This window comes from Siphateles boraxobius, unplaced genomic scaffold, assembly GCF_051911475.1.
Source record: "Siphateles boraxobius isolate OS27281-9 unplaced genomic scaffold, OSU_SipBor_1 24, whole genome shotgun sequence".
Taxonomy (NCBI): domain Eukaryota; kingdom Metazoa; phylum Chordata; class Actinopteri; order Cypriniformes; family Leuciscidae; genus Siphateles; species Siphateles boraxobius.
The window spans coordinates 8940985-8964288 of record NW_027508855.1 but is presented as its reverse complement, the minus strand read 5'-3'; the positions used below and the strand labels follow the sequence as shown (position 1 = coordinate 8964288).

General features: G+C 40.2%; 3 protein-coding genes across 6 annotated transcripts in view; 1 reads left to right on the top strand and 2 right to left on the bottom strand.

Moving 5' to 3' along the window:
- amer1 (APC membrane recruitment protein 1) overlaps positions 1 to 23304 on the bottom strand; it is a 150732-nt gene that overhangs the window by 33989 nt on the left and 93439 nt on the right. The gene's annotated exons all lie outside the window — the stretch shown is intronic.
- Positions 1074 to 9849, bottom strand: zc4h2 (zinc finger, C4H2 domain containing). Of its 2 annotated transcripts, XM_077241240.1 has the most exons (6): positions 9664 to 9849; positions 6092 to 6169; positions 5313 to 5484; positions 3767 to 3939; positions 3294 to 3456; positions 1074 to 2483 (listed from the first exon to the last, which is right to left on the bottom strand). In XM_077241240.1, exons 2-6 carry the CDS (start codon positions 6142 to 6144, stop codon positions 2370 to 2372), a joined length of 675 nt encoding a protein of 224 aa, XP_077097355.1. In that variant the 5' UTR covers positions 6145 to 6169; positions 9664 to 9849; the 3' UTR covers positions 1074 to 2369. The 2 variants fall into 2 exon arrangements, with proteins under 2 accessions (XP_077097355.1, XP_077097354.1); XM_077241239.1 differs by lacking the exon at positions 9664 to 9849 and having other exon boundaries at positions 6092 to 6292.
- Positions 7560 to 22729, top strand: zc3h12b (zinc finger CCCH-type containing 12B). 3 transcript variants are annotated; one of them, XM_077241237.1, is made up of 6 exons: positions 7560 to 8024; positions 15674 to 16566; positions 17571 to 17710; positions 18071 to 18305; positions 20203 to 20309; positions 20631 to 22729. In XM_077241237.1, the coding sequence occupies exons 1-6, from the start codon at positions 7833 to 7835 to the stop codon at positions 22109 to 22111; spliced, it is 3048 nt and encodes a 1015-aa protein (XP_077097352.1). In that variant the 5' UTR covers positions 7560 to 7832; the 3' UTR covers positions 22112 to 22729. The 3 variants fall into 3 exon arrangements, with proteins under 3 accessions (XP_077097352.1, XP_077097351.1, XP_077097353.1); XM_077241236.1 differs by having other exon boundaries at positions 7681 to 8024; positions 20203 to 20324; XM_077241238.1 differs by lacking the exon at positions 7560 to 8024 and adding an exon at positions 13498 to 13596.

Here is a 23304-nt window from a genome sequence, read left to right as displayed (position 1 = left end):
ACCAGATGCGTATGAGTTCATTAACGATCTGCAGATGAACCTACTGAGTTTCAGGCCAAATCCTGTTATGATGTAAAACATGTCGTGTGAAACACCAGAAGCTAAAGACATGAAAAAATACAGCCATGCAGCCAAATAAATCTGCTCAGGTACACAACTGTAAATACAAGTAACAACTTTTCCTCACTCAAAACACAAACGTTTCATTTTTCAGTGAGTGTTTTAGTTCTATCTTGCTTGGTCAAAAACTTCTTAATGTAAATATTAAAGTATTTGTAATATAGGTAAGCGTCTAGGCTTATTCCACACCAAAATATTAATGGTTAAATAAAAATTGCACTTTTTTGCAAATCAAAAGGTTTTGATTATCTTGGTATCATAATTTCCAATTTTCCAATAATTTTCCTTTTTGAGAACCCCATTGTCCAACACAATATTTGAAGATATTTCCTCTGGTATATCTATTGTATTTATGAGAACTCTGCTTGTTTTCAACTTTTTTTTTTTTAACAGGAACTATAAACTTGATATATAAAAGTAATTATACTTTTATATAACACAATTCATTTTTTGATTCCATGGGATTCAAGATTGTTTTTTCAATAAAATAATAGTTATTGAGGAGAGAAAGAAATTGGATTTCCATTTACATCTTTCTATTTTTAGAATTAAAAAAAATATATTACTTAATAATTTGAAGTTTAAGTTGGCTGATGTCACCTGGTTGAGAACCACTGTAGTACTCGTTAGTACAATGGTACGAAGTACTTTTCGTGTGTGTTTAAACTTAAGGATTATAGAAATCTCTGTGGAAATCGCCAGAGCGCTACAAATTCTTCCTTAAATGTAAATATCGCCCCACTCAGGATCAAGAGTGGAGTGCAAAAAGAATGTAGAACTTTACACTGGTAAAGACATTAGCAAAAAAAGAATTATTCTGACATTGTTAGGGGTCATGGGTGAAAGGTCAAATTCCAGATACATATCAAGCCAACCACAGAGTGACACAAAGAGAGAACGATAATGAATCAATCAGATGACATAATCAACTGAAATGAATTGTATTCCAGTAATTTATCATCATGACAAGACGTCCACAGTTTATTAGTTTCACACATTTTAATTAATAAAGAACGCAATGATTCAATACTAAAGAATCTAACAAATTCTTAATGCCCCATTCGGTCAAATTCCAGAACACAAAGTAACAGCTCATTTGCTCAAATTGAATGATGGTTCTACAAGAACTTGGGCTTTAGAACTCGCATTCAACTTGTGCTCCATTAATATTCTACTTCTAAGGGGCTGTTCACACAGGACATGTTCTTGCGTTCAGTCTGCGTTTATTTAATTTTTGTTGGTCTTTTTAACCCTAGTATTTGTTTCAATGCCTGTTGTACCATGTCTCGTTATTTTAGCATCTAATGCCATTAGCATCACTTTTTAAAGGTGCAGTAAGCGATTTCTGAAAAACGCTGTTGAAAGTGGATCAGACCAAGCTCCAAAACACACTTATAGCCAATCAGCAGTAAGGGGCGTATACTCACGAGGGGGAGATGACTGTGTGGCATAGGGTGTTTGTGAATTTGGTGATGGAGCTATCAAGATAGGAGCATGATCCTTATGGTAGGGGCGTGTTAGTTTTGGTGATTTTGATTTTTTAACAGTGTTTCTCAAAAATCAATTACTGCACATTTAAAGTTAAAAACTCGCTCTGTTCCATTCCAATGCTCTCCATCAACATCATGTGTGAACGGTCCATAAGACATTCTAGAACACTGACATGGTCTGAGACAGTCCATGGTTACATAATACAAGAAAAACTATTTGCACTTATCAAGAAAAAACATTGAAAAAAAAATGTGAAATCATTCCATTATTAATGAATTAAAATGATTAAAGATCAGTTTAAGCATTAAATGAATACCGTACAAATGGCTCTATTGACTAAAGCCACTTTAGAGAATTTTGTTTGAACTAATGCATTAGACTTAAACCCCACACGGAATAGTACATTTCTAAACCAGCATCCATTTCCACTACAAACTAAATACAGTCACAGTACAAACACAATATCAAGGTTTCACTAATATAAAATGAAATGGAAAAACTGAGACCTCACGTATACTGAAGCAGGAAGACAGATGAAATACAGGATCACTATGAGGGGTCAAGTTAGACTGCAGATGGTCCAATTGTGTGTGTATGTGTGTGTGGCTTCATGGAGACTGTCAGTGTGTACAGTATATGTTTGGAAACGTGCATGCATGAGAGCGTAAGTGAGTGCGTTTATGTGTAAATTAGTTTCTGTTAGGGTTGTGTGTGTGTGTAAATCAGGTTTTCTCAGGGGTTGTTTGGAGCCACGTGTGTCACTCGTCTGGTTTTCTCTTAGGTTTTTTAGGGTTACGTGAGCGACTTTTGGCTTTGCAGAGAGGACAGATTGGTGCATTCCGATGGATTTGTTGGTGGCAGGACAGACAAGCCTGGAAACAGACAACAAATTAAATCAATATCATCTCTTTGACGTGCGATTTAGCAGTTTCTAATGCGTTTCCACAATAAGCAGGAACACTACCATTTCAAAAGTTTTGGGTCAGTAAGATTTTATTTTTTTAACCAAGGATACATTCAATTAATCAAAAGTGACTTTTATGAATGCTTTTAAAGCATTCATTTCTCCTCCCATCTCCATGTCCCTTTAGAGTTTCACTCAATTACATGATATAAAAGTTTATTTTTTTGACCAGTTTCAAAGCTTTAATAAATGTTTGTTCCTGAAAACCACCCTTCTGCTGGGATCAGGGTAATCCTGATTTTTTCGATTAAAGGTATCCTAATCTTACCAAAAAGTTTTGGAAAAAACAAACTGACGATTTGATCCAGATCAAAACCAAGATTGGATTTTGTGATCTTATCCAATCTACAACCCATTTTCAAGATTTGATCCAACCCAATAGCTGAAATTCAATCTTTAGAACAACTGGGCCCTGGGATTTTAGGAGTCTTTTTGACAGACTAACTAAAAAGAACCGGCTCACAAGGACCCAAGACATTCTTTCGTGAAACAGACTACAGAGGTACAACAAAGCAAGTGCAATAAAATTGTGTTTTATTTTGTGGTACCTGGACCATCTACCTCATAAGATTCAATTCAGAACGCTAAGCTAATATATTATTTATTTTGCTAGTAATGTGTAGACACTGTCAAATAAGCTAAACATATTTTTCCACATGTGATTGCTGATGTTTGAGTGTGTGTACACAGATAGAGATGCGCTAATGTCAAAAAGTACCTTCATAGGTGGCGGCTGCTGGCGGAACGTCGCTGTCTGCCTGGCGTCCTGTTTCCGCGCAGCTTGAAGCTGCTGGGCTGCAGCCGCCGCCGCTGCTAGGGATTCTGGGATAGGAGGTTCCTGAGGTTCGGTCTGCCACTCAGCCTTTTGCTTTTCAAAGTAACTGAAAGGAGAGGAAGAGCACGCAAACAAACAGTAAGAATTTTAGTCTTCCTTTACACACCACACACACTCTCTGTCTAAGAATTACTCTGTTTGCAAACACACACTCCCACAATGCAATGACTCATTTTTAGGAGTTCCCTCAGTCAACACACACACACACACACACACACACACACACACACACACACACACACACACACACACACACACACACACACACACACACACACACACACACACACACACACACACACACACACACACACACACACACACACACACACACACACAGGAACAGTGTTACTAACTCCAGTGAGAGCTTTTCCTCTTCTTGGCTGAGGTCAGGGAGTCTCTGTAGGCCGAGGGTCATCCTCAGGGCGTCCACGTGTTCTTTAAGGGGCTTGTATTCATCATGGAGACGTCTGGTTGACTCCAGCAGTTTGTTCAAGTCACTTTCAGATTGTTTGATAGTGTTCTCCATCTGTGAGAAGAAATACAGCCACTCCATCAATCACAACGGTGGGAAACTAATGGTTAGGCATCTGATCTGGTCACACAGAGGTTACTGGGTAAGATCCTAGATATTGCAGAAATATTTAGCTTGTAGAGTAAAATACCGGCTGTACACTACCATTCAAAAGTTTGAATTTGCTCACCAAGGCTCCATATGTTTGATCATACAGTAATCTTGTATTACTGAAAATACAGTAAACAATAAAATATATTTTCCATTTTAATATATTTTGAACAGCCATTTTATATATTATATTAATATATTTTCAACAGCCATTACTCCAGTCTTCATTGTCACATGAAAATCAATTCTAATACTCTGATTTGGTACTTGAGTAATTTTATCGAAGTTGAAAACATTTGTGCTGCTTAATATTTTTGTGGAAACCGTGCATTTTATTTCAGGATTCTTAGAATAAAAGAAAGTTCAAACATACTGCATTTATTTGAAATAGAAATCTTATGTAACATTATAAATGTTTTTACTGTCATTTTTGATCAATTAAATGCATCCATGCTTAAAGGTGCTCTAAGCGATGTAACGCGTTTTTTAGGCCGAAACATTATTTGTCACATATAGCAAACATCTCCTCACTATCTGCTAGCTGCCTGTCCCCTGAACACACTGTAAAAAAAACAAAAAAAACACGGTCTCTGCAGACACCCCAGGCTCCATGAACGGCAACAAAAACAAACTGGGCTAACCCGCACCACGAAACATAACAAACTGTTCCAGCCAATAACCGACAAGAAGGATTTGGGGGGTTAGTGTGTGGATGAGGAGGAGGGAGGGTCTAGCTAGCCTCCGTTTTCTTTGACAATACTTTAAACGTCAACAAGACGTGACGACACCCAACATCGCTTGGAGCACCTTTAATTTCTTTAAAAAAAAAAAATAACAACAAAAAAACGTAATGACCCAAACTTTTGAACAGGAGTGTATACTGTAATATAGTATTATTTTGCATGCCTTTGCATAAGTGCAGTAAAGGGATAGTTCACCCAAAAATGAAAATTCTTTCATCATTTACTCACCCTCAAAATGTATTTTCCCCCATACTATAAAAGACATTAAGGCCCATCAACTGTTTGATCACCCATATTCTTCAAAATATCTTCTTTTGTGGTCAGGAGAAGAGAGAAATTCATACAGGGTTGGAATGACTTGAGGGCGAGTAAATAATAATGGTAAATTTCCATTTTGGGTGAACTATCCCTTTAAGTCATAGTAGCCTAAGTGTAGAGGCGCTGGATATATTTTTAAATTATTGAGTGCACTACAAACATTATAAATAGTGTAATAAAAACTGCATAAAAAAATAATCATTTTTCTTTATTTACCACATTGATATCAGCATGTATGAGACGCAGTTCCTCTACATGAGCCATTTTCTCCTGCAGCAGAAGATCCATTTCCTGTTTGTACTCTCTCAGGTGCTTCTCCTCTGACTCAAGAGCATCAAACTCACTCCTCAGTCTAGACTTGATCTTCTCCATCTGAATTGTCTTATTCCTGTAAAAACCACACAAACACACTAAACATGTAGCCAGTGCTTGACAGAATATGACAATGCAATGCAGACCTCTGATCTGGTTCATGTCACGGTTTTAAACGAATAAGACATCAATTATGTGGTTTCTGTGACCCGATCACAAAACCTCAACCTTTAGAAGGTTGTGTGTGCACATCAATACTTAAATAGACAATCAAGTGTGTTTGAGCTTTATAAATCATTAAGAGCCGTTATGCAGGATATGAACCGTTTGCTCTGCAGTTTCGTGTCTAACCACAACAGGATGCTTTTCAAACTCTCATCAATGCTAAAACAACGGTGTGATCAGAGACTTAGTTAAAGCAGAATTAGTGCGAGGTGTTTTCAGACTTAGTGCAAAGCTGCGTGTTTTTATGGTTTAAGCGGTTTGCTTTAGCATCATGACCGACACAAAGAGCCTGTCAAAGGAGAATCTTTTTTAGGTAGACTATATGCAAATTCATGCATTGCTTATTAATTGCAATGATTAAGGGGAAATACGCCGTTTTTCGTGATCCAGACGGAATTAGCCAGATGTTGAACACAGGCTAGCGAATCTGCTTTAGGACCAATCTCAGCTTTTCTTACCTTATTTCTTTGATATTTTCTAGCTTGCACATTATCTCTTGCTCATCCGCCATGGTGGACTATGGAATTGCAAGAATTCTGTGGGAATAAGAAAAGAAGCAGCGATTGTAGCGGATATCCCTCTCATAAGAAAGACAATAGAATTGCTAACCAGCTGTGGACAACAGCAACACGGCGCGGACTACATTTCCCACAATCCTCGGCGGGGTTTAAAGGGAGAGTGTGTTAAATAAAACCCAATCAAGCGTTTATCAGACGTTTATGATATTCAGAGTATATGTTCTTAATCTTATGAGATGTTGGGCAAGCTATTTAAGACAACTAAGATACCAACTACATTTAGAGACATCAGGTAGGGACAAATGTATTGTTATATTTTAAGCCACTTCATATTCTTAAAAGTATTAAATATTAAATGTTGAAGTCAACTTTAATGTGATTTAGTAGATGTTTATTAGAAAACCATCAAACAAAAACACATAAACTAATGCAGAAAACATTTATATTGCCAATTACTGTTTGTGCAACTTATTCACAAGTATTCTAGTTTCACAAAGCCTAGAGTATAAGCCTATACGATATATTTTTCCATTCATGTACCTTGGTTTTCCATGGTATTTCATAGAATGATAAATGTCCAAAAACTGTGGTAACGCATGGGTTCTTTTTTTGATACTTTAAAGTGCTTGGTGTAATTGTGATGGTCATATGTCTTTATCTACACAAGCTGCGCTTCAAGACCAGTTTGAACTCAATACACCTTATCATAATTGGCAAACGATAGAATGCATTTGCAGTTTGGTCTCGATTGCTTGTAGGCAAATAAACTTAGTTATTTAATCCAAATGTTTTCGAGGAACCAAATGATTCAGTTCGCGACTGAACCCTCCGAACAATTTAGAAAGAATCGCGAACCACGCTTGAGCAATTCACATAGGCAAATCATCAAAAAGAATCGACTCAGAATGATTCTTTTCGCGAATCGGGTATCGCACTTCTGATTCAAAACAGTCAACAGAAAATACAAGGCAGGCGGGCTTGAAAGGTCAATTATTATAAGGGAAATGCATCGCTAAACAGACCTTTATAACTGAAAAGCGACGTTAACATCGACGTTATCCCATAGCTACCGAGAATAGTTAAACAGTTTAATAGCATTCGGTGCGCTACTGCCCATCATTCTTAGGCTGATACTTCATTATAACGGATTTAAAAACAACAACAACAACAACAACAACCGCTGAATATATTGTATAAACCTGAACAATAAAGTTGGGTATCTGACGGTCATATCGGACAGCGCCTTCAGCGCTCAACGTGTCCGATTTATTTTTAACCCTCGGTCGCTGCATTACCGGAGTCCCATCCACCCACGTGCTTCAACGGAGGCAGCAGCAATAACACGCACTTTCTGCGGCTCTGCCCGTCCGAGCGCAGCGACAGGGGGCGTCCGACGTGTTGCCGAAGCGCAGGCGGTGGGTGCAGTCGGGGCCGCTGTAGGGAGGGAGGGAAGTGAGGAAGGGAGGGCGAGAGGAGAAGGAGGGATGGAGATGGATGATAGATGCTTATGTAGCGCGTCCCGTACGTTTGCCGTTATGCTCGGCCGCAGACAAACTTGCATCCTCCCGTGACTTTCTTTCTTTCCCCTGCTGCTCCACCCATGAAGCAGGACGCAGGGCGAATGCGTGCCACTACCAGTGTTCCGGAGCGTGTCGTGATCGCTTATTTATCCGTCTGATAAATGGTTTTGGAGCTCGCCGCGCCCGCCGGTGCAGGCCCTGCGCTCCAGCGCTGCATCCCGCACATCCAGCGGGTTTTCCGGGTCAGAGTGAGCTGCAGCACCACAGAGTCCAGCTGCAACATCCCCAACGCCGGCTCCAGTATCATCGTAAACATCGAGGACGGCAAGGAAGAAGACTGCACTAAAGCTAAAGTGAGTATGTGTGTGTGAGAGTGCGTGTGTGTCGCAGGAGAGCCGCGCGAGCACGACCGACATCGCCTTTCAAGCTCATTATTTCATAACATTTTCGGGTCTGTTTTTACTTTCATGGGCAAATTATGAACTTTGTTGGTTGCTTACATTATTAAGTAAAATACACCCGTTGTAAATGTTTCAGGTGGGGCGAAATTATCTTTAAATCACGGCCAGACTTGATGCTCACGACTCACGTTTTACAGAGATTTACTGAGTTCAGTTTGACAGGCGGCGTGCAAACGTGCACTCGTTGACTTTTGAAGCTATAGCCTATAAATGAGGACCTATCATAGACAGAATACTTTTTTTATATATATATATTAATATAATCATATTTATTACTTTAGTCTTTAAACCTGATTCTCACACAAACCTGTTGCTGTTTACATTATTAGAGCCGAAGCAAAACATAATGTAGGCCTATGAGCTGCTCAAATATTGTGTGGGCGCTTCAAAAATCCACAAGTAGATTTTTGACACTTGACATTATAGGCTAAACATTTGCCCCTCGCAAGAGTAGCAAAACTTGTACTCTTATGCATCCCTAAAAAAGTTTATTTATCTATTTACAGGCAGGTATTCAATAATAAACTTTTTCTACTCTTTATCCACTGTAAGCAGGAGGCATTACACTTGCAGGATGCTGGTCAAGAGCAATAGGTGTCCTTGCTTGGGCCAAAGAGAGTCAAGGCAGTTATAGGGGCCAAACACATGCACACACACACACACACACACACACACACACACACACACACACACACACACACACACACACACACACACACACACACACACACACACACACACACACACACATTGTTGGCATTGTGTATATATGTCAGTGTCATTATATGTCATTATAAAGTAAAGAATGCAGCTTCAGGTAAGAAGAGGCATTCTGTCTGTGCATCTCTGTGTGAGTGAGTGCATGCATTCACCTCCTGCTGACTGTTTTGTCAAAATTGCACCATAAGATGCTGCCACCCACTGTCTTTAGACTGAGTGCCTGAGCTCGGAGCGGCACCGTGGGCCTTAAATGAGCTTCACCTAGCCATGAGCTCCAGCATAGAGACTCCACTTGTTGCTATGAGACAAACCAGCATAAACCTGTGTGTGTGCACTCGAGTGCATGGTGGCCTTGCTGATTGTACGCCTGTGTTGTGGAGGAGGTGAGGAGAAGAGAAGGGAAAAAGAGAAGGAAAACCAGGCAGAAATGAAAGGGGAAGAGCGAGGGAAGAAAAGGAGAAGGAGGGAGACTTTTAAGAGGAGGATGCATTCTGTTGTCTGCTTGTTTGTTGTGCGTCTGCTGAATACACTTGTGTTGTTTCGCTGCCGGCTGTTTCAGTTGCAGAGTATTGTGTGATTTTTAGGACATGAGATATGAGCTGTGTGTTTACCAAAAAATTCGGTGGTCCACTCGTGCGGCTCACTAAAAGCTGCCCCCACATGATGGACCACTTGTTTGTTCATGAGATGGCCATTCTGGCGCACTATGCTGCAGTTTCCCTCCGCAGTCAGTGAAGTGTTTGGCGTGAAAGAGTACGGAGCCTTCCTGTATTTGTTCACAGACTCTTTTATGTTTTAAATTAAGTCTTACCTTTGCAAAAGGCTGATTGTATCCAATCTCGGCTCTCTGGCTCTTTCTTACGGAGGAGCAGGCTTCTACCTTTTCACCCAAGGAGGAAAATTTCAGCTTTCTCTTCCTTTCTTCCTTGCGTCTTCATATGCATCATGCACATAGACCTCTTCCTCCCACTCAGCAGCAGTTTCCCGATCAGTTCTTAAAGCTGGCCGGGTAATTTACAGAGAAAGCGTAAATTTACGTCAGACACATCCTAATGAACATGGGTGCATGAATGAGCAGCTGATCTTTTTTTCTCCCTTTTTTTATATAAAACTTTGTGTTCATTTGTACGCTTTTAGCCACTTACCTCTATTCCAGAATGGTTCAGGTTTTCTTTGGGTTGTTTCACTGATCTCAGAACAGTTTGTCAGTCTGCTGTGGTTGACTGCAAACACTGACTGCATGATGCAGATGATCTGCAGAACTTGATGCATACAAAACATATGATGTTTTAACAATACAGATTCATATAATAAAGTAAATTTGGTATTGTTTATGATTTATTCATTATATTTTATAGTTTATACTATATAGTTATATTTAAATATATTAGTAATACATTTTAATATTTTATTTCTTATTCTATAAATGCCTTATAACATCTTTATAATGAATAATGATAACAGTAATAATAATTAATAATAGTAGTATTAATTAGTAGTATTATTAGTAGCAGTATTATTAATTAATTAATAGTATTATTATCATAAGATGTTAAAAATAATTATTTATAATCTATTATTCATATTTAATAGTAGTAGTTGTAGTAATAATATTAATAGTAATTATTTATATTTAAATATATTATTAATATATTTTAATATTGTATTTTTATTATATTAATGCCTGTGAACATCTTTATGATGAATAATAATTATTAATTATAATTAAGTATATAAATAAGTATTATCATTATCATTACCTTACTATGTAAAGGTAAATTGAGTTATTTACTGTCCTGTCCAGCTATAATACCATAATATGCAACTCTCTGTTCAAGCTATAGTGATTATTAAAAATCTTTCAGTTTTCCTGCATGCTATTTCACTGATCTCAGAACAGCTTCTCAGTCTGCTGTGGTGGAGCTGATCTCAGAACTGTGATCCTCAGCTGGGGCCTGTGGCTTGCGAGCGCAGACGATGCGGTTCAGTGCCCAGGGGAACATGCTACTGGAGTCAGCGTCACGACTCAGAACAGCAGCTATGTCACGCTGGGGAGGAAATTCTTCAATACGGCACATCTGCAGAGAGAGAGAGAGAGAGAGAGAGAGAGAGAGAGAGAGAGAGAGAGAGAGAGAGAAGATTGTATACGCTGTCAGTTTAAAGTGATATTATTCATCTCAAATGCAAACAAACACTCTCATTCTCACTCTCTCTCTCTGTCGCATCTGCTAGGAGAGCTCCAATTCTGCGCGTAGGTGTTTATTAGTGAAGCATGCATGTGTGCTTCTTTATACGTTCATTTCGGCTTTGCCCATGAGGGAGTGTATGGTTTCTTCGAGCAGTGTAAAAGTATTATGTGCACTGTGTGTTTGTGTGTGTGTTCCAGGCTTTCCCAGAGAACACTGCGTTGTGTTAGTCGTGACTGCTAAAAAGCAGTTAGCTGATGACAGGGCTGTGTTGCTAAGCAACCGGTGTCATGAGCGCAGAGGAGCCTCTCCTAGCTGGATGGTGCTATCGGTTTTCTCTCTACACGCACATGCACACGCACGCACACACTCTCAACCTACACATACACACATCCCTCTCACCCCACACAAAAACAAACAGAGATGCACACACATGCACAAGCAGATCCACTTGTCAAAAATGTACTAGTTTAAGCTTTAGTTAAATAAGTTTTTGGAAACGGCAGATAATTATGGCAGATGTGCAGGAATCTGCTGAAGGAAAAGGGAATGGTTTTCTGAAACTGAGTTAAAGTTCATTACCACAGTGTCATTTCCCCTCAAGGAAGTTCAACTATAGCTTCACCACACCCAAAGTAACTTCTCTTTTTGTCAAATTGTTTACAATACTTAAAAGCCCCCATGCGGCCTAACATATCCATATCTATATTCCATGACTCACAGCACATAATTTGGAGCAGCTTGTGACACAAGGGCACATGCGTCATTGCGATTGTCTTCTATGAATATGCTCACCTTTATAATTTGGCTGACTTAAATAAAGATAAAATAATGAGTTAGCTGTATACAAAAAGAAGAAGCTCAGAGCCAACTTAAGTATGTTAGATTTTACAAGAAGAAACATTAAAAAGGCTTTATGAAAAGCTTACTTGTATGGAAGCTTGTTTCTGCCACAGGATAAAACTATTTAAAAGATAATTGCAATTTTTTCTAACTTTTTTCTCATAATTGTGATTTTATATCACACAATTCTGACTTTATAACTTGCAATTGCGAGTTTATATCTTGCAATTCTGACTTTATAATTTGCAATTGCGAGTTTATATCTTGCAATTCTGACTTTTTTTCCCCGCAATTGCGATTTTATATATCACAATTCTGACTTTATTACCCGTAATTGTGATTTTATATCACGCAATTCTGACTTTACAACTCACAATTGCGTTTAAATCTCACAATTCTGACTTTTTTCTCATAACTTTGATTTTATATCACGCAATTCTGACATTATAACTCTCAATTGTGATTTTATATCATGCAATTCTGACTTAATAACTTGCAATTGTGATTTTATATCACGCAATTCTGACATTATAACTCTCAATTGTGATTTTATATCATGCAATTCTGACTTAATAACTTGCAATTGTGATTTTATATCACACAAATCTGATCTCACAATTCTGACTTTTTTCTTGCAATTGCTAGTTTATATCTCACAATTCTGACTTTATAACTCTGGATTGCGAGTTTATATCACTCAATGCTGAGAAAAAAGTCAGAATTGCAAGAAAAAAGTAAGAATTGTGAGATTAAAAAGTTGCAATATCCTTTTTTTATTCTGTGGTGGAAACAAGCCTCCATACATTTGAACCTTTGCAGTCCCAACAATTTATTATAGTCATGCAAAACTTTACTGCAAAAACTTGTTATAAAGAAGACGATAAATAAAAATGTTTTGTATAAAATTTAAATTTTTGTATACATTACCATTCAAATGTTTGGGGTCAGTATACATTTTTATAACGTTTTAAATGTTTTATTTATGCTCACCACCACAGCTGCATCGATAAAAAATACAGTAAATCTGTAATATTTTAAAATAACTGTTTTATATTTTAATTTATATTTGTATTCAGTGTTTTCAGTATTAAGCCCAAAGTATATGCATATGCGAGGGCAGGGGTTTTCATACTGGGGTCCTGGACCGCAAGAGAGTGACAGGGTCTGTGGAAGTCTAGAGGAAAACTGTAAAAAAAAAAAACTAAGTAAAATATAAATTGCAAATATTACTCAGTTATTAATCTATTTAATTAGATTAGATTAAAATAAATATAATATACATAAAATTGCACAAATTTGTTTGAATGCGTCCATATCCTAATTACCGTAATTACCAGATACCGATCTATAAATAATGTTCACATCCTCATAGAACTCTTTTAAATTCGGTATTTTCTGGGCGCTCCGACTTTTACCACGTGGCCCCTGTACCACCTACCGCTGCAGATTCATTTTTGGCGTTGATAGAACCGTTTAATTCCGATTCCGGTGAGAACAGCTCCGAGTAGAACGTCACGGGTTGTCGGATGTCACTTTTACTCTAGGAATTACGGTAACTACGGCTTGGCTTGAACGCATCATTTGCCCACAAGGTGGCAACACTGGCCCGGTCCGTTGTTTCACATTCGGGAATGAAACGGGGGATACAGAACAAGAACAACACAAACGACTGAAGACGGCAACAACAATAGACTCCCGCGTTGACGAGTGCCAGTGTAAGTGATACTCCACAATTCTAGTTTAAACGAGCACAAAGACATTTTTATCGCTCATAAGATCTGGAGAGAAATATCGCAGACACTAGAAAAGGATGCCTCTTTCTAATGCGCATGTGTCGAGCACTGTGTTCGCACAGTGTAACGTTACTTAGAAAAAGCTATGCTTCTGACTGAAAAAAAAACCCCGACGTAACGTTACACTTTAGGCTCATGATCCGTAAGAAATCTTTCTAATACACTGTTCAGAATCAGTTTTTTTAATGAACAGGAAGTTTGAAGAGCAGCGGTTATAAAAAAAAAAAAATAGGAACCATTATAAATAACTTAACGCACTGATTACGAGTAGTAGTGTTCAAATTATATAGGCTATTATTAAAATAATTGTATTGTACTGTACTGTAAATGTTAAACATTAATATATCACTGGCAAAAAAACAAACAAAAAAAATCTGTAATGCCCTGTCCATCTATACTGCTGTAATATAGATTTAATCATTTCAAGCTTCATGTCATTTCAAGCTTCAGTAATTGAAAAAAACAAACAAAAAACAATGAACATACAGTGTTTGGTGAGCTGAGGCATGTGAGAAGAGCAACAATAGATGTTATCTAATGGCTGGTATTAAAATGATAAATGATACTGCATCCTTTGAATCATAGTCAATGTATTGTTTGATTGAACCCTTGATTTTTTTTTCTGTCAGTGATAGAAATGAGAGCAAATAGGTGAATAAATAATTAAGATTATAACGGATGATAGGCTATCTCTGTCTTTTTTATTATAATTAAATATAAATCAACGTTTTATGTATAAAAAAGAAGAGCTCTCAGCTTGGTTTGGATGTGTCGCTACATTTTTTTAAAAAATGGCCATGAAGTTGGCCAACATAAATATTTGAATGTACATTCTAATAATAATAATTAATAATAATGGCTTAAAGGAGAACTCCGGGCAATTTTTAAGTTAATCTTGATCGTTAGAGCTTTGTGAGTACTGACTATAGAAAAAAAAACGAACCGGATTGGTGCTTGCTACGCGGAGCTGCGACTGCGAATGCCCAGAGCTCCCACTCAGCTAAAACGGCAGCTATGGGGGCATGGACATAAAGAGCGTTTTTGAGCCTATTAACAGACACAAAATGCAATTAAAATGTCTGTCCAACATGAACAGGGACCCTACATGTGAACAAGATGCGTTTAGCAACTTAGCCATTGTTTCAACTCACCTAAATAGTATTTTAGATGGCAAGCTGTAGTCTCGCGCTGCAGTCCCGTGCTGTAGCCGGAAAAGTTAAACAATGTCCAGGTGGGAAGAGCGTTGATCATGTGCGACGAGTCTTCGTACATGGAATGGCATTTTTCTTCAAACGGCCCCGCTGTGTTGAGTGTGTGTAGTCATCCTTGTCAAAGTGTTCACTGCAAATGCGGTAATCTTTAGCGCGTAGTACTTCTACGGGAGTTTGCACATCAAGTTGAAGTACAACTAGCCACAACTGCAGAATCTCGAGGTCATGGAAAGGAAGACGATGAAAATTTAAGCTCTTATATTTTCGCATTCGGTTGCCACAATTCGGAAAGGCACAAACACGAACCATTTCTTCTTCACTTGTAAGCAACTCTGATCATAACTCGTCGCACATGATCAACGCTCCTCCCACCTGGATATTGTTGACCTTTTCCGGCTACAGCACGGGACTGCAGCGCGAGACTACAGCTTGCCGTCTAAAAGACTATTTAGGTGAGTTGAAACAATGGCTAAGTTGCTAAACGCATCTTGTTCACATGTAGGGTCCCTGTTCATGTTGGACAGACATTTTAATTGCATTTTGTGTCTGTTAAGAGGCTCAAAAACGCTCTTTATGTCCATGCCCCCATAGCTGCCGTTTTAGCTGAGTGGGAGCTCTGGGCATTCGCGGTCGCAGCTCCGCGTAGCAAGCACCAATCCGGTTCGGTTTTTTTCTATAGTCAGTACTCACAAAGGTCTAACGATCAAGATTAACTTAAAAATTGCCCGGAGTTCTCCTTTAATACCAAGGCAAATGATCTATCCATAATCTTTTTTTCTTTCACTCAGGAGTACATTGTGTCGCTGATCAGTCCTGTTCATAAACACCGTGAGCGCTTGACTCTTTGGCTGCAGCGGCGACTGCATGCCCTACGCGCAGCTATTGAGTACGAGAGCTGCGCTGTGGTGCAGGTGAGGGACCATGCACTGGAGCTTCAGGGAGGTCATGCGCAGGTAACAGCTGCGTGCGCTATGCTGCAGCGCCTGAAGATGGAGCACCGCGGCTGCCGCGACCCCCAACCCTCGCCGGCTGCTGCTGGCCACGACTCTCCAGAAGAAGAGGAGGAGGAGGATGAAGAAGCTGGGGAAGAGGGTACGAGTTCGGAGAGCGAAGGAGAGGGGCAGTCGCGGAGCAGGAGGTCTGGAGGAGGAGTCAGCAGAGCGGGCTCAGGAGATGTACTGACGGGAAGGAGGCGGGACCCGCTCGTAGCCACCAAACCTCACCGGCAGCTGTGCCGCTCATCTTGTTTGGACCGTCCCAGCTTCAGCCAGAGCAGCACCTTGCAGGAGCTACGCTCGGATGACACCCGCACTGACCCCTCCCAAAGAACCCTTGCGCCGCATGTCTCAGCCCAAATGCCCTTACGTCAAACCAGCGACCGAGATTACCAATCCAAAATGGACTTCGCTCTAAAACTGGGCTACTCCGGAGAGCAGGTGGAGTCTGTGCTGGGTAAACTGGGGGCCAGCGCGCTAATCAATGATTTATTGGCCGAGTTGGTGCGGCTTGGGAATAAAGGAGATCCAGAGAGCCAGGCAGCAGTGGGCACTGCCAGTTTAGCACCACGGGCTGTGGGAGCCAAAGAAGCCGTAAGCCCCGAGGCATCACTTGAAGAAGACTCGTCAGACATGTATGAGAACCTCAGACCAATTGTGATTGATGGATCCAATGTTGCCATGAGGTAAATTCTAATGAGAACCAAACTCTGCATGTTTAAAAACAAACAATTTCTGTAATTGCTGACAACACCTGCATATGTATGCTTTTTGATTCATTTTGAAAGAGAATGGGTCAATTTTTAGGGATGTACCGATATTAAAAATCTGGCTGATACCGAATTATTTTTGGCCTAATAAACAATAGATGTTATCTAATGGCTGGTATTAAAATGATAAATGATTAAAAGCAAAAAGGTAGCATCTTAAATCAGTTGTTTTAAATGCTATTAGTGAATTTAAGAATCACAACAAACATTATTATGAAAAATGGATATCATTTTGGATATAACAGATACCAATGAATTACAAAATCTCTAATATTGCATGATAGCCAATTTTTTACTGATATATCTGGCATCTGAAGTCAATTTTGATTTCATGTTGACTTTGAAGGGATAGTAACCCAAAAATCATTTAAAAAGCATTTACATACTCTCATGTCATTTCAAACTTGTATGCATGTCTCTGTGGAATGTAAAAAAATATATTTTAAGGAATGTTTGTAACCAGACAGTTTTGGTTCCACTTTGACTTCCATTATTTGAACAAAAAATACAATGGAAGTCAGTTGGAACAAAACGGTTTGTTTACTAACATTCTTCAAAATATCTTCTTTTGTGTTCCGCAGATGAAAGAAATGCATATACAGGTTTGGAACAAGATGAGGGTGAGTAAATTAAAACAGAATTTCCATTTTTGGGTGGACTATCCATTTAAGGCACTGGACTGTTAACATGTTGATGAGAGAATTAGTCACAACCTGGGAAACTGTGAACTAGAGAGTCACCAGATTCTCACTATTGTTGTTTACTTCTGAAATGTATGTTGTTGCAGGATGTCTTTTGGAGGAATTATCTTGAAGTTCCTGTTTTGAAATGCTTTTAGTATTGAGGAATGTTCAATCAGTGAGTTAATTGAGTGTATGTCTGCATGCGTGTAATTTGATGTTGGTAATATTATTTTGTAGCCATGGAAACAAAGAGGTGTTCTCATGCCTGGGCATTCAACTGGCTGTTGATTGGTTCCTGGAGAAGAGCCACAAAGACATCACAGTTTTCGTCCCAGCATGGAGGAAAGAACAGTCAAGACCTGATGCACCAATCAAAGGTACCACAAAAGTCAAAGGAACCTGCACAAAATAATGTTCCTATGATGAGTTAACACTTCCCAGAAGTGTTATGTTATCATAATATCTATATGTTTCAAATGTTTCAAAATATTGTTTGTTTTCAGGTTTTAAATTAGATTATACTTTTGACACCTACTGTGTGTTGTTAGATACAGTGAACCTTTTCAGTGTGTGTTACCATCAAGAGACATTTTTATTTGCCTGTATGAATGTCTCTGAAGAGATGCCATGTGTCCAGTGAGATCGTCCATCTGTGCTGTGATGTTTATTCAAGTTTGCGTATGTCTGTGCATGAGGTCACAGGAAGTGATGATGTGTGATGTCACCCTCATCCTCAGATCAGGAGATCCTACGGAAATTAGAGAAGGAAAAGATCCTCGTCTTCACACCATCTCGCAGAGTTCAAGGCCGGCGAGTGGTTTGCTACGATGACCGTTTTATTGTCAAGCTGGCCTGCGACTCGGACGGGATCATCGTGTCCAACGATAACTACAGAGACCTGCAGAATGAGAAACCGGAATGGAAGAAATTTATTGAGGACCGACTCCTTATGTACAGCTTCGTCAATGACAAGTATGCTTGCCCACAGTTACCGTGGTGACGGGGTTTTCTCTCTCTCACTCATTTGCGTCTTTTGCTTTCCACCCTCACCATCCATATGGCATTCCTCTCTCTCTCTCTCTCTCTCTCTCTCTCTCTCTCTCGCTGTTTTTCTTCTTTAATTTTTATTGCTCCGTCACTTGATTCAACTCTCAAGTCACTTGTTTTAATTTGTAAATAAGCTTTAATTAATTTCCTGATTTATTTGTTTAAGTTTGATTTTCAGTGATTAGGAATGAAGTCCCAGGATAAGGCCTGTTGAGATTACGTAATTGCTTGTTCTCAATTATGTGTTTAAAGCCACACATTACTTGCCCAAAAAGTAATTTTAAATTTATGTAGAAATTACATGAATGTGCATTTTTATGTCTCTCTTTCGGATGCAGTAGTGCAGTGTAACTCCTTTTACACACTGGATGCGCAAGCAGTGCGGAGGCAGCGCAGTTGCTGTGCGTATGCAGAGCGGGAGCAGCACGTGCCCATTGTGCTTTCACACGGGCCGCGTTTGCGCTGATCTGAACCGTGGCTTGTGTACTGCAAATACAGACGAGTATCCTCCATTCTATCACCTTTTCCGGTGTTCTTCTCCGACTGCTGTCTGACATGTGCTTTGATTTATGATGGGCAGCATACCCTGCTGCGATGCGACCGTGTTTCCCTCTGTCCCACAGACAAATTGATGTAGCATGCTGTATATAGGTAGTTTACTTGAGAAAAATAATCTTAAAAATAAGATATACTTCTAGTTTAAAAAAATACCTCTTTTTTTTAAATCATTTAAATAGGCCTTTGAAGTTTGGGCAAAAACTCTTGGCAATGATGTGCTTTCAAGCATTTAATTTTTTCACAGCGCTGAATGTCATATGGTAATAGTGAAACACAAAAACAGCTCACTTACATGATTTTTCTTTTATGTCAATCAGGTCAATGTTGATCAAGAACAATGCACCATGGTTTTAATTCAGCGTGAACGGCTCAGCAAAAATAGACTCTGCGCCGAAACGATCGCAGCATTGTCGATTCTGCTATGCTTCAGCGACACGCTGCCTCTGCATGCGGTGTGAATTCTCTAACCTGTTAACATGGCCGCTGAAAAAATATGCTCTGCTCTGTTTACATGTGCGGTGTGAAACCGACCTAAACCATCTGCAGTGCCTGGTCAGTACCTGGGTGGGAGACCTCCTGGGAAAACTAGGTTGCTGCTGGAAGAGGTGTTAGTGAGGCCAGCAGTGGAAGCTGTGGGTCTTAATGCCCCATTACAGTGATGGGGACACTGTACTGTAACAAGCACCGTCCCTCGGATGAGACGTTAAACCAAGGTTCTGACTCTCTGTTGTCATTAACAATCCCAGGATGTCCTTCGGAAAAAGAGTAGGGGTGTAACCCCGGTATCCTGGCCAAAATTGGCCTCCCATTGGCCTCTGTCCATCATGACCTCCTAATCATCCCCAAATATACTGATTGGGTTCATCACTCTCCTCTCCACCACTAAGCTGGTGTGCGGTAGGCATTCTGCCGCAATATGGCTGCCGTCGCATCATCCAGGTCGATGCTGCACATTGGTGGTGGTTGAGGATATTCCTCCTTCCATGTGTAAATTTTGAGTACCCAGGAAATCGCTATATAAATGAAACGAATTATTATTATTATTGTGAATGCAGAGTACTCCAGTTTCAGTTTATTTTAATATTTGTACAATGGCGTCAAGTAATTCAGAATTCAAGACGAAAATATATTACCCTACCTTTATATTATAATTATTATAAAACCTCATTTATAATACTAGCAATATTGTTTCATAAAATAGATTTAGATTTAAATCATTCATATCATAGTTGTGCTTATTTTTGTCTGTTGGCATGTTTTGTAGGTTTATGCCTCCTGATGATCCTTTAGGCAGACACGGACCAAGTCTGGAAAATTTTCTCCGCAAACGACCAGTTGTTCCAGAGCACAAGAAGCAGCCGTGTCCTTATGGTCAGTACAGCAAAAGTAGGGAATTTATTTATGTCTTTATTTCAAAACATCACAGCATATTAAAAACATAAATAAATATATTAGATACATTTTCCATGCAGTTTATTGTCATGCTATGGAATTTCCAGTTGGAATAAAACTAATTTTTTCAGTATACTGTGATTAAAAAAATAAATGATATATATATATATATATATATATATATATATATATATATATATATATATATATATATATATATATATGTGTGTATATATATGTGTGTATTAAAAAACAGAAGTAACAATTCTGGCTCAACCGCCACTATTGATTTTATCACAGGTAAGAAGTGCACGTACGGCCATAAGTGCAAGTACTACCACCCAGAAAGAGCCAACCAACCACTACGGGCTGTTGCAGACGAGCTCAGAGCCTTCGCCAAACTCTCCGCTGTAAAAACAATGAGCGAGGGGGCACTTGCAAAATGTGGGACCTCTGGTTCTGCTGCCAAAGGAGACAATAGCTCAGAGGCAAAGCGAGTGGCACCCAAGCGCCAATCTGACCCCAGTATCCGGTCGGTTGCGTGTGAGCAGGAAGAGAGACTTTGTCCAACGCGGAAGGCCGAGGCCAGTTCAGTACCATCTTTAGTGTCAGCGCTTAGCGTTCCAACTATGCCATTGACAAAAAGTCATGCAGCGGGTGCTCTGAACACGCGCTCCGCGAGCAGCCCTGTTCCAGGGTCTCTGCACTTTACCCACAGCTCGCTTGAGCATGCGGGCAGCATCCAATATCCCCCCATCCTAGTCACCAACAGCCAGGGCGCATCTGTGGCTTACGGTGAGCCGTTTCCCAAGTACGACTCTGTGGTAAGCGACCACGGCTACTATTCCATGCTCAGTGACTTTTCCACCATGAGCCTCCAAGACAGTTTCTGCAGTCTTGAGCAGTCAGATCCTGTAGGGGTGGGTGGAGGATATCCTGGCAGAGCTCCAGGTATGTGCCCAGAACCCGGCCGAAGCCATTCGTCAGACTCCTTCTCGTCCTACAGTGGAGAGATGTACCTCAACTCATTGGAAGGCAGCCTGGACGACAGCATGAAAGGGCCACCTTCGCAGACTCCGAACCAATCTTCAGCACAAACACGCCTTCAAGCCTTTTCTCACGGTTTCCACCATGAGGCCTTGACACGTGTGCAGAGCTACGGAACGGATGAACCCAAACCGGGTCCTCGGAAGCAATCCTCCGCCCACCTTGCACCTCACTCCCAACACCAAATTGTCAGTGCTCGTTCCAGCTGCCCAGGAGACTACCCTCCTCTCACCCAGAACGTGTTGCCTTCCGCCAACCCCTCACAGCAGGGTCGATCCTTAGGTATGACTCGCATGGACAGCATCTCTGACTCACGGCTCTACGAGAGCAACCCACTGCGCCAACGCCGACCACCTCTTTGTCGAGAGCAGCATGCCAGCTGGGACCCTTTGCCATGCGGTAACGAACCCTACGGCTACGGAGGCTATGGTTTAACGGGAGGTCTCATGCCTTGTTGTGAGAGGGTGATGGTCCGCAGCATGCCCGAGAAGATGGAGCAGATCTGGAGGTCACCGTGGGATAGCATGCCGCCTCCACAGCCCATCACTCGTGGGCTAGTGGGGGAACTCCAAGAGCGGCACCCTATTCCAGAACACCAGTATCAAACCTACCGAAACCTCTGTAACATCTTCCCGGCGTATGTGGTCCATTCAGTCATGGAGAAGAACCCTCACATGACCGATCCCCAGCAGCTGGCTGCCGTCATCGTCACTAAACTGCGGTCTTGCCACTAAGCACATCACAAGAGGCTGCTAACAACAGCACCACATGATATATTGATATCCTAGTGGATGAGAAATTGGACACCTCAAGTGTTTTGTGTTTTTGTTTAGCTCTTAAGAAACAGCCATCCCCCGTACGTAATTCTGATTGGATTGGATCCATTTCGAGGTTGGCTAGCATGATAGCATTGATGCTGCATCGGTTGTTATGTAATCTGTTAAGCCATATGGGAGCCTGGATCTTGTACCTGATAAGTTTAGCATAGAAAAGTGAGATCCCTTAACAGAAAAGTCTTCTGCAAAGTCCTGATTTCTCCACCATTCAGCTCCTGAGATGGGCCAAAAGGTTCTTGAGGTTTAGGGTGGCCTGAAAAATTGTCCATAAAGCTGACTCGAAAGTGTATCCACATTGAAAGAGCAACTCTGCCTGACAGTTCGTTGGCAGATCTTGAGAATGTGTTATTTTGTGGGTTATGATAACATTTATCCTTTGAAAAGGAATTACATGAGAGAAATCTCTTTGGTAAAACTGATCAGAAATGATCCTGCACAATATGAATAGTATTGTGTATGTATATGTGTATTCACTTGCATTTGCGTGTAAATATGACGTGACGCTGTGGTGTTTTATTTGGTGTGCGTGATGACTTGATGTGTGATTTTGGAAAGAGGAATGAACGCTTGCGTACCTCAAAGCATGAACCTTTGAACTTTTATGGCCTTACATCGGAGTGACCTCACCACACGTTAATGTGAATTGCGTTTAATAGTTGTGGAGGTCACATTTGTTTAAAAAAAGCGAGCACTGGGACAGAGAGGTTTAGATTCTGCCATGCTGCAGTTTTAATTTTAATTGGCTGGGCTGTACTGCAAACGTGCCCTGCAACGGTTATTCGTGCCCATGCACAGATGTGTATTTACTAAGCCATTTTAAAAGACTGAGCCAAAAAGATTTTCTGATTGGAAAGCAGTAGGTACATTTAGTTGAAGTTATCCATATGTATTTCTTTAGTGTTGTTGTTGTACTGTAGATTTAAAGAGAGATGTTTGAGTATTTGGTAGGCATGGGCTTCAGTAAATCTCTCCCAGAAAGCATGTTAGCACTATGCTAGACAGAGAACGCCGCTCACATTTGACTTGGTAGTCAATGTAACTATGTTCAAGTATTCACAAACTGGGGAGGAGAATGAGTCTCTTCGGCAAAA

What these genes read in the sequence shown, in the direction of transcription:
- zc4h2 (XM_077241240.1), bottom strand. Translation starts at nt 6,144, where the DNA reads ATGGCGGATGAGCAAGAGATAATGTGCAAGCTAGAAAATATCAAAGAA. An exon ending in GAAAATATCAAAGAAATAAG is followed by an intron (nt 5,485 to 6,091) that starts GTAAGAAAAGCT and finishes TGGTTTTTACAG; the next exon opens with GAATAAGACAATTCAGATGG. An exon ending in GAGGAAAAGCTCTCACTGGA is followed by an intron (nt 3,457 to 3,766) that starts GTTAGTAACACT and finishes CTCTCCTTTCAG; the next exon opens with TTACTTTGAAAAGCAAAAGG.
- zc3h12b (XM_077241236.1), top strand. Translation starts at nt 7,833, where the DNA reads ATGGTTTTGGAGCTCGCCGCGCCCGCCGGTGCAGGCCCTGCGCTCCAG. An exon ending in AAGACTGCACTAAAGCTAAA is followed by an intron (nt 8,025 to 15,673) that starts GTGAGTATGTGT and finishes TCTTTCACTCAG; the next exon opens with GAGTACATTGTGTCGCTGAT. An exon ending in TTATGGTCAGTACAGCAAAA is followed by an intron (nt 20,325 to 20,630) that starts GTAGGGAATTTA and finishes ATTTTATCACAG; the next exon opens with GTAAGAAGTGCACGTACGGC.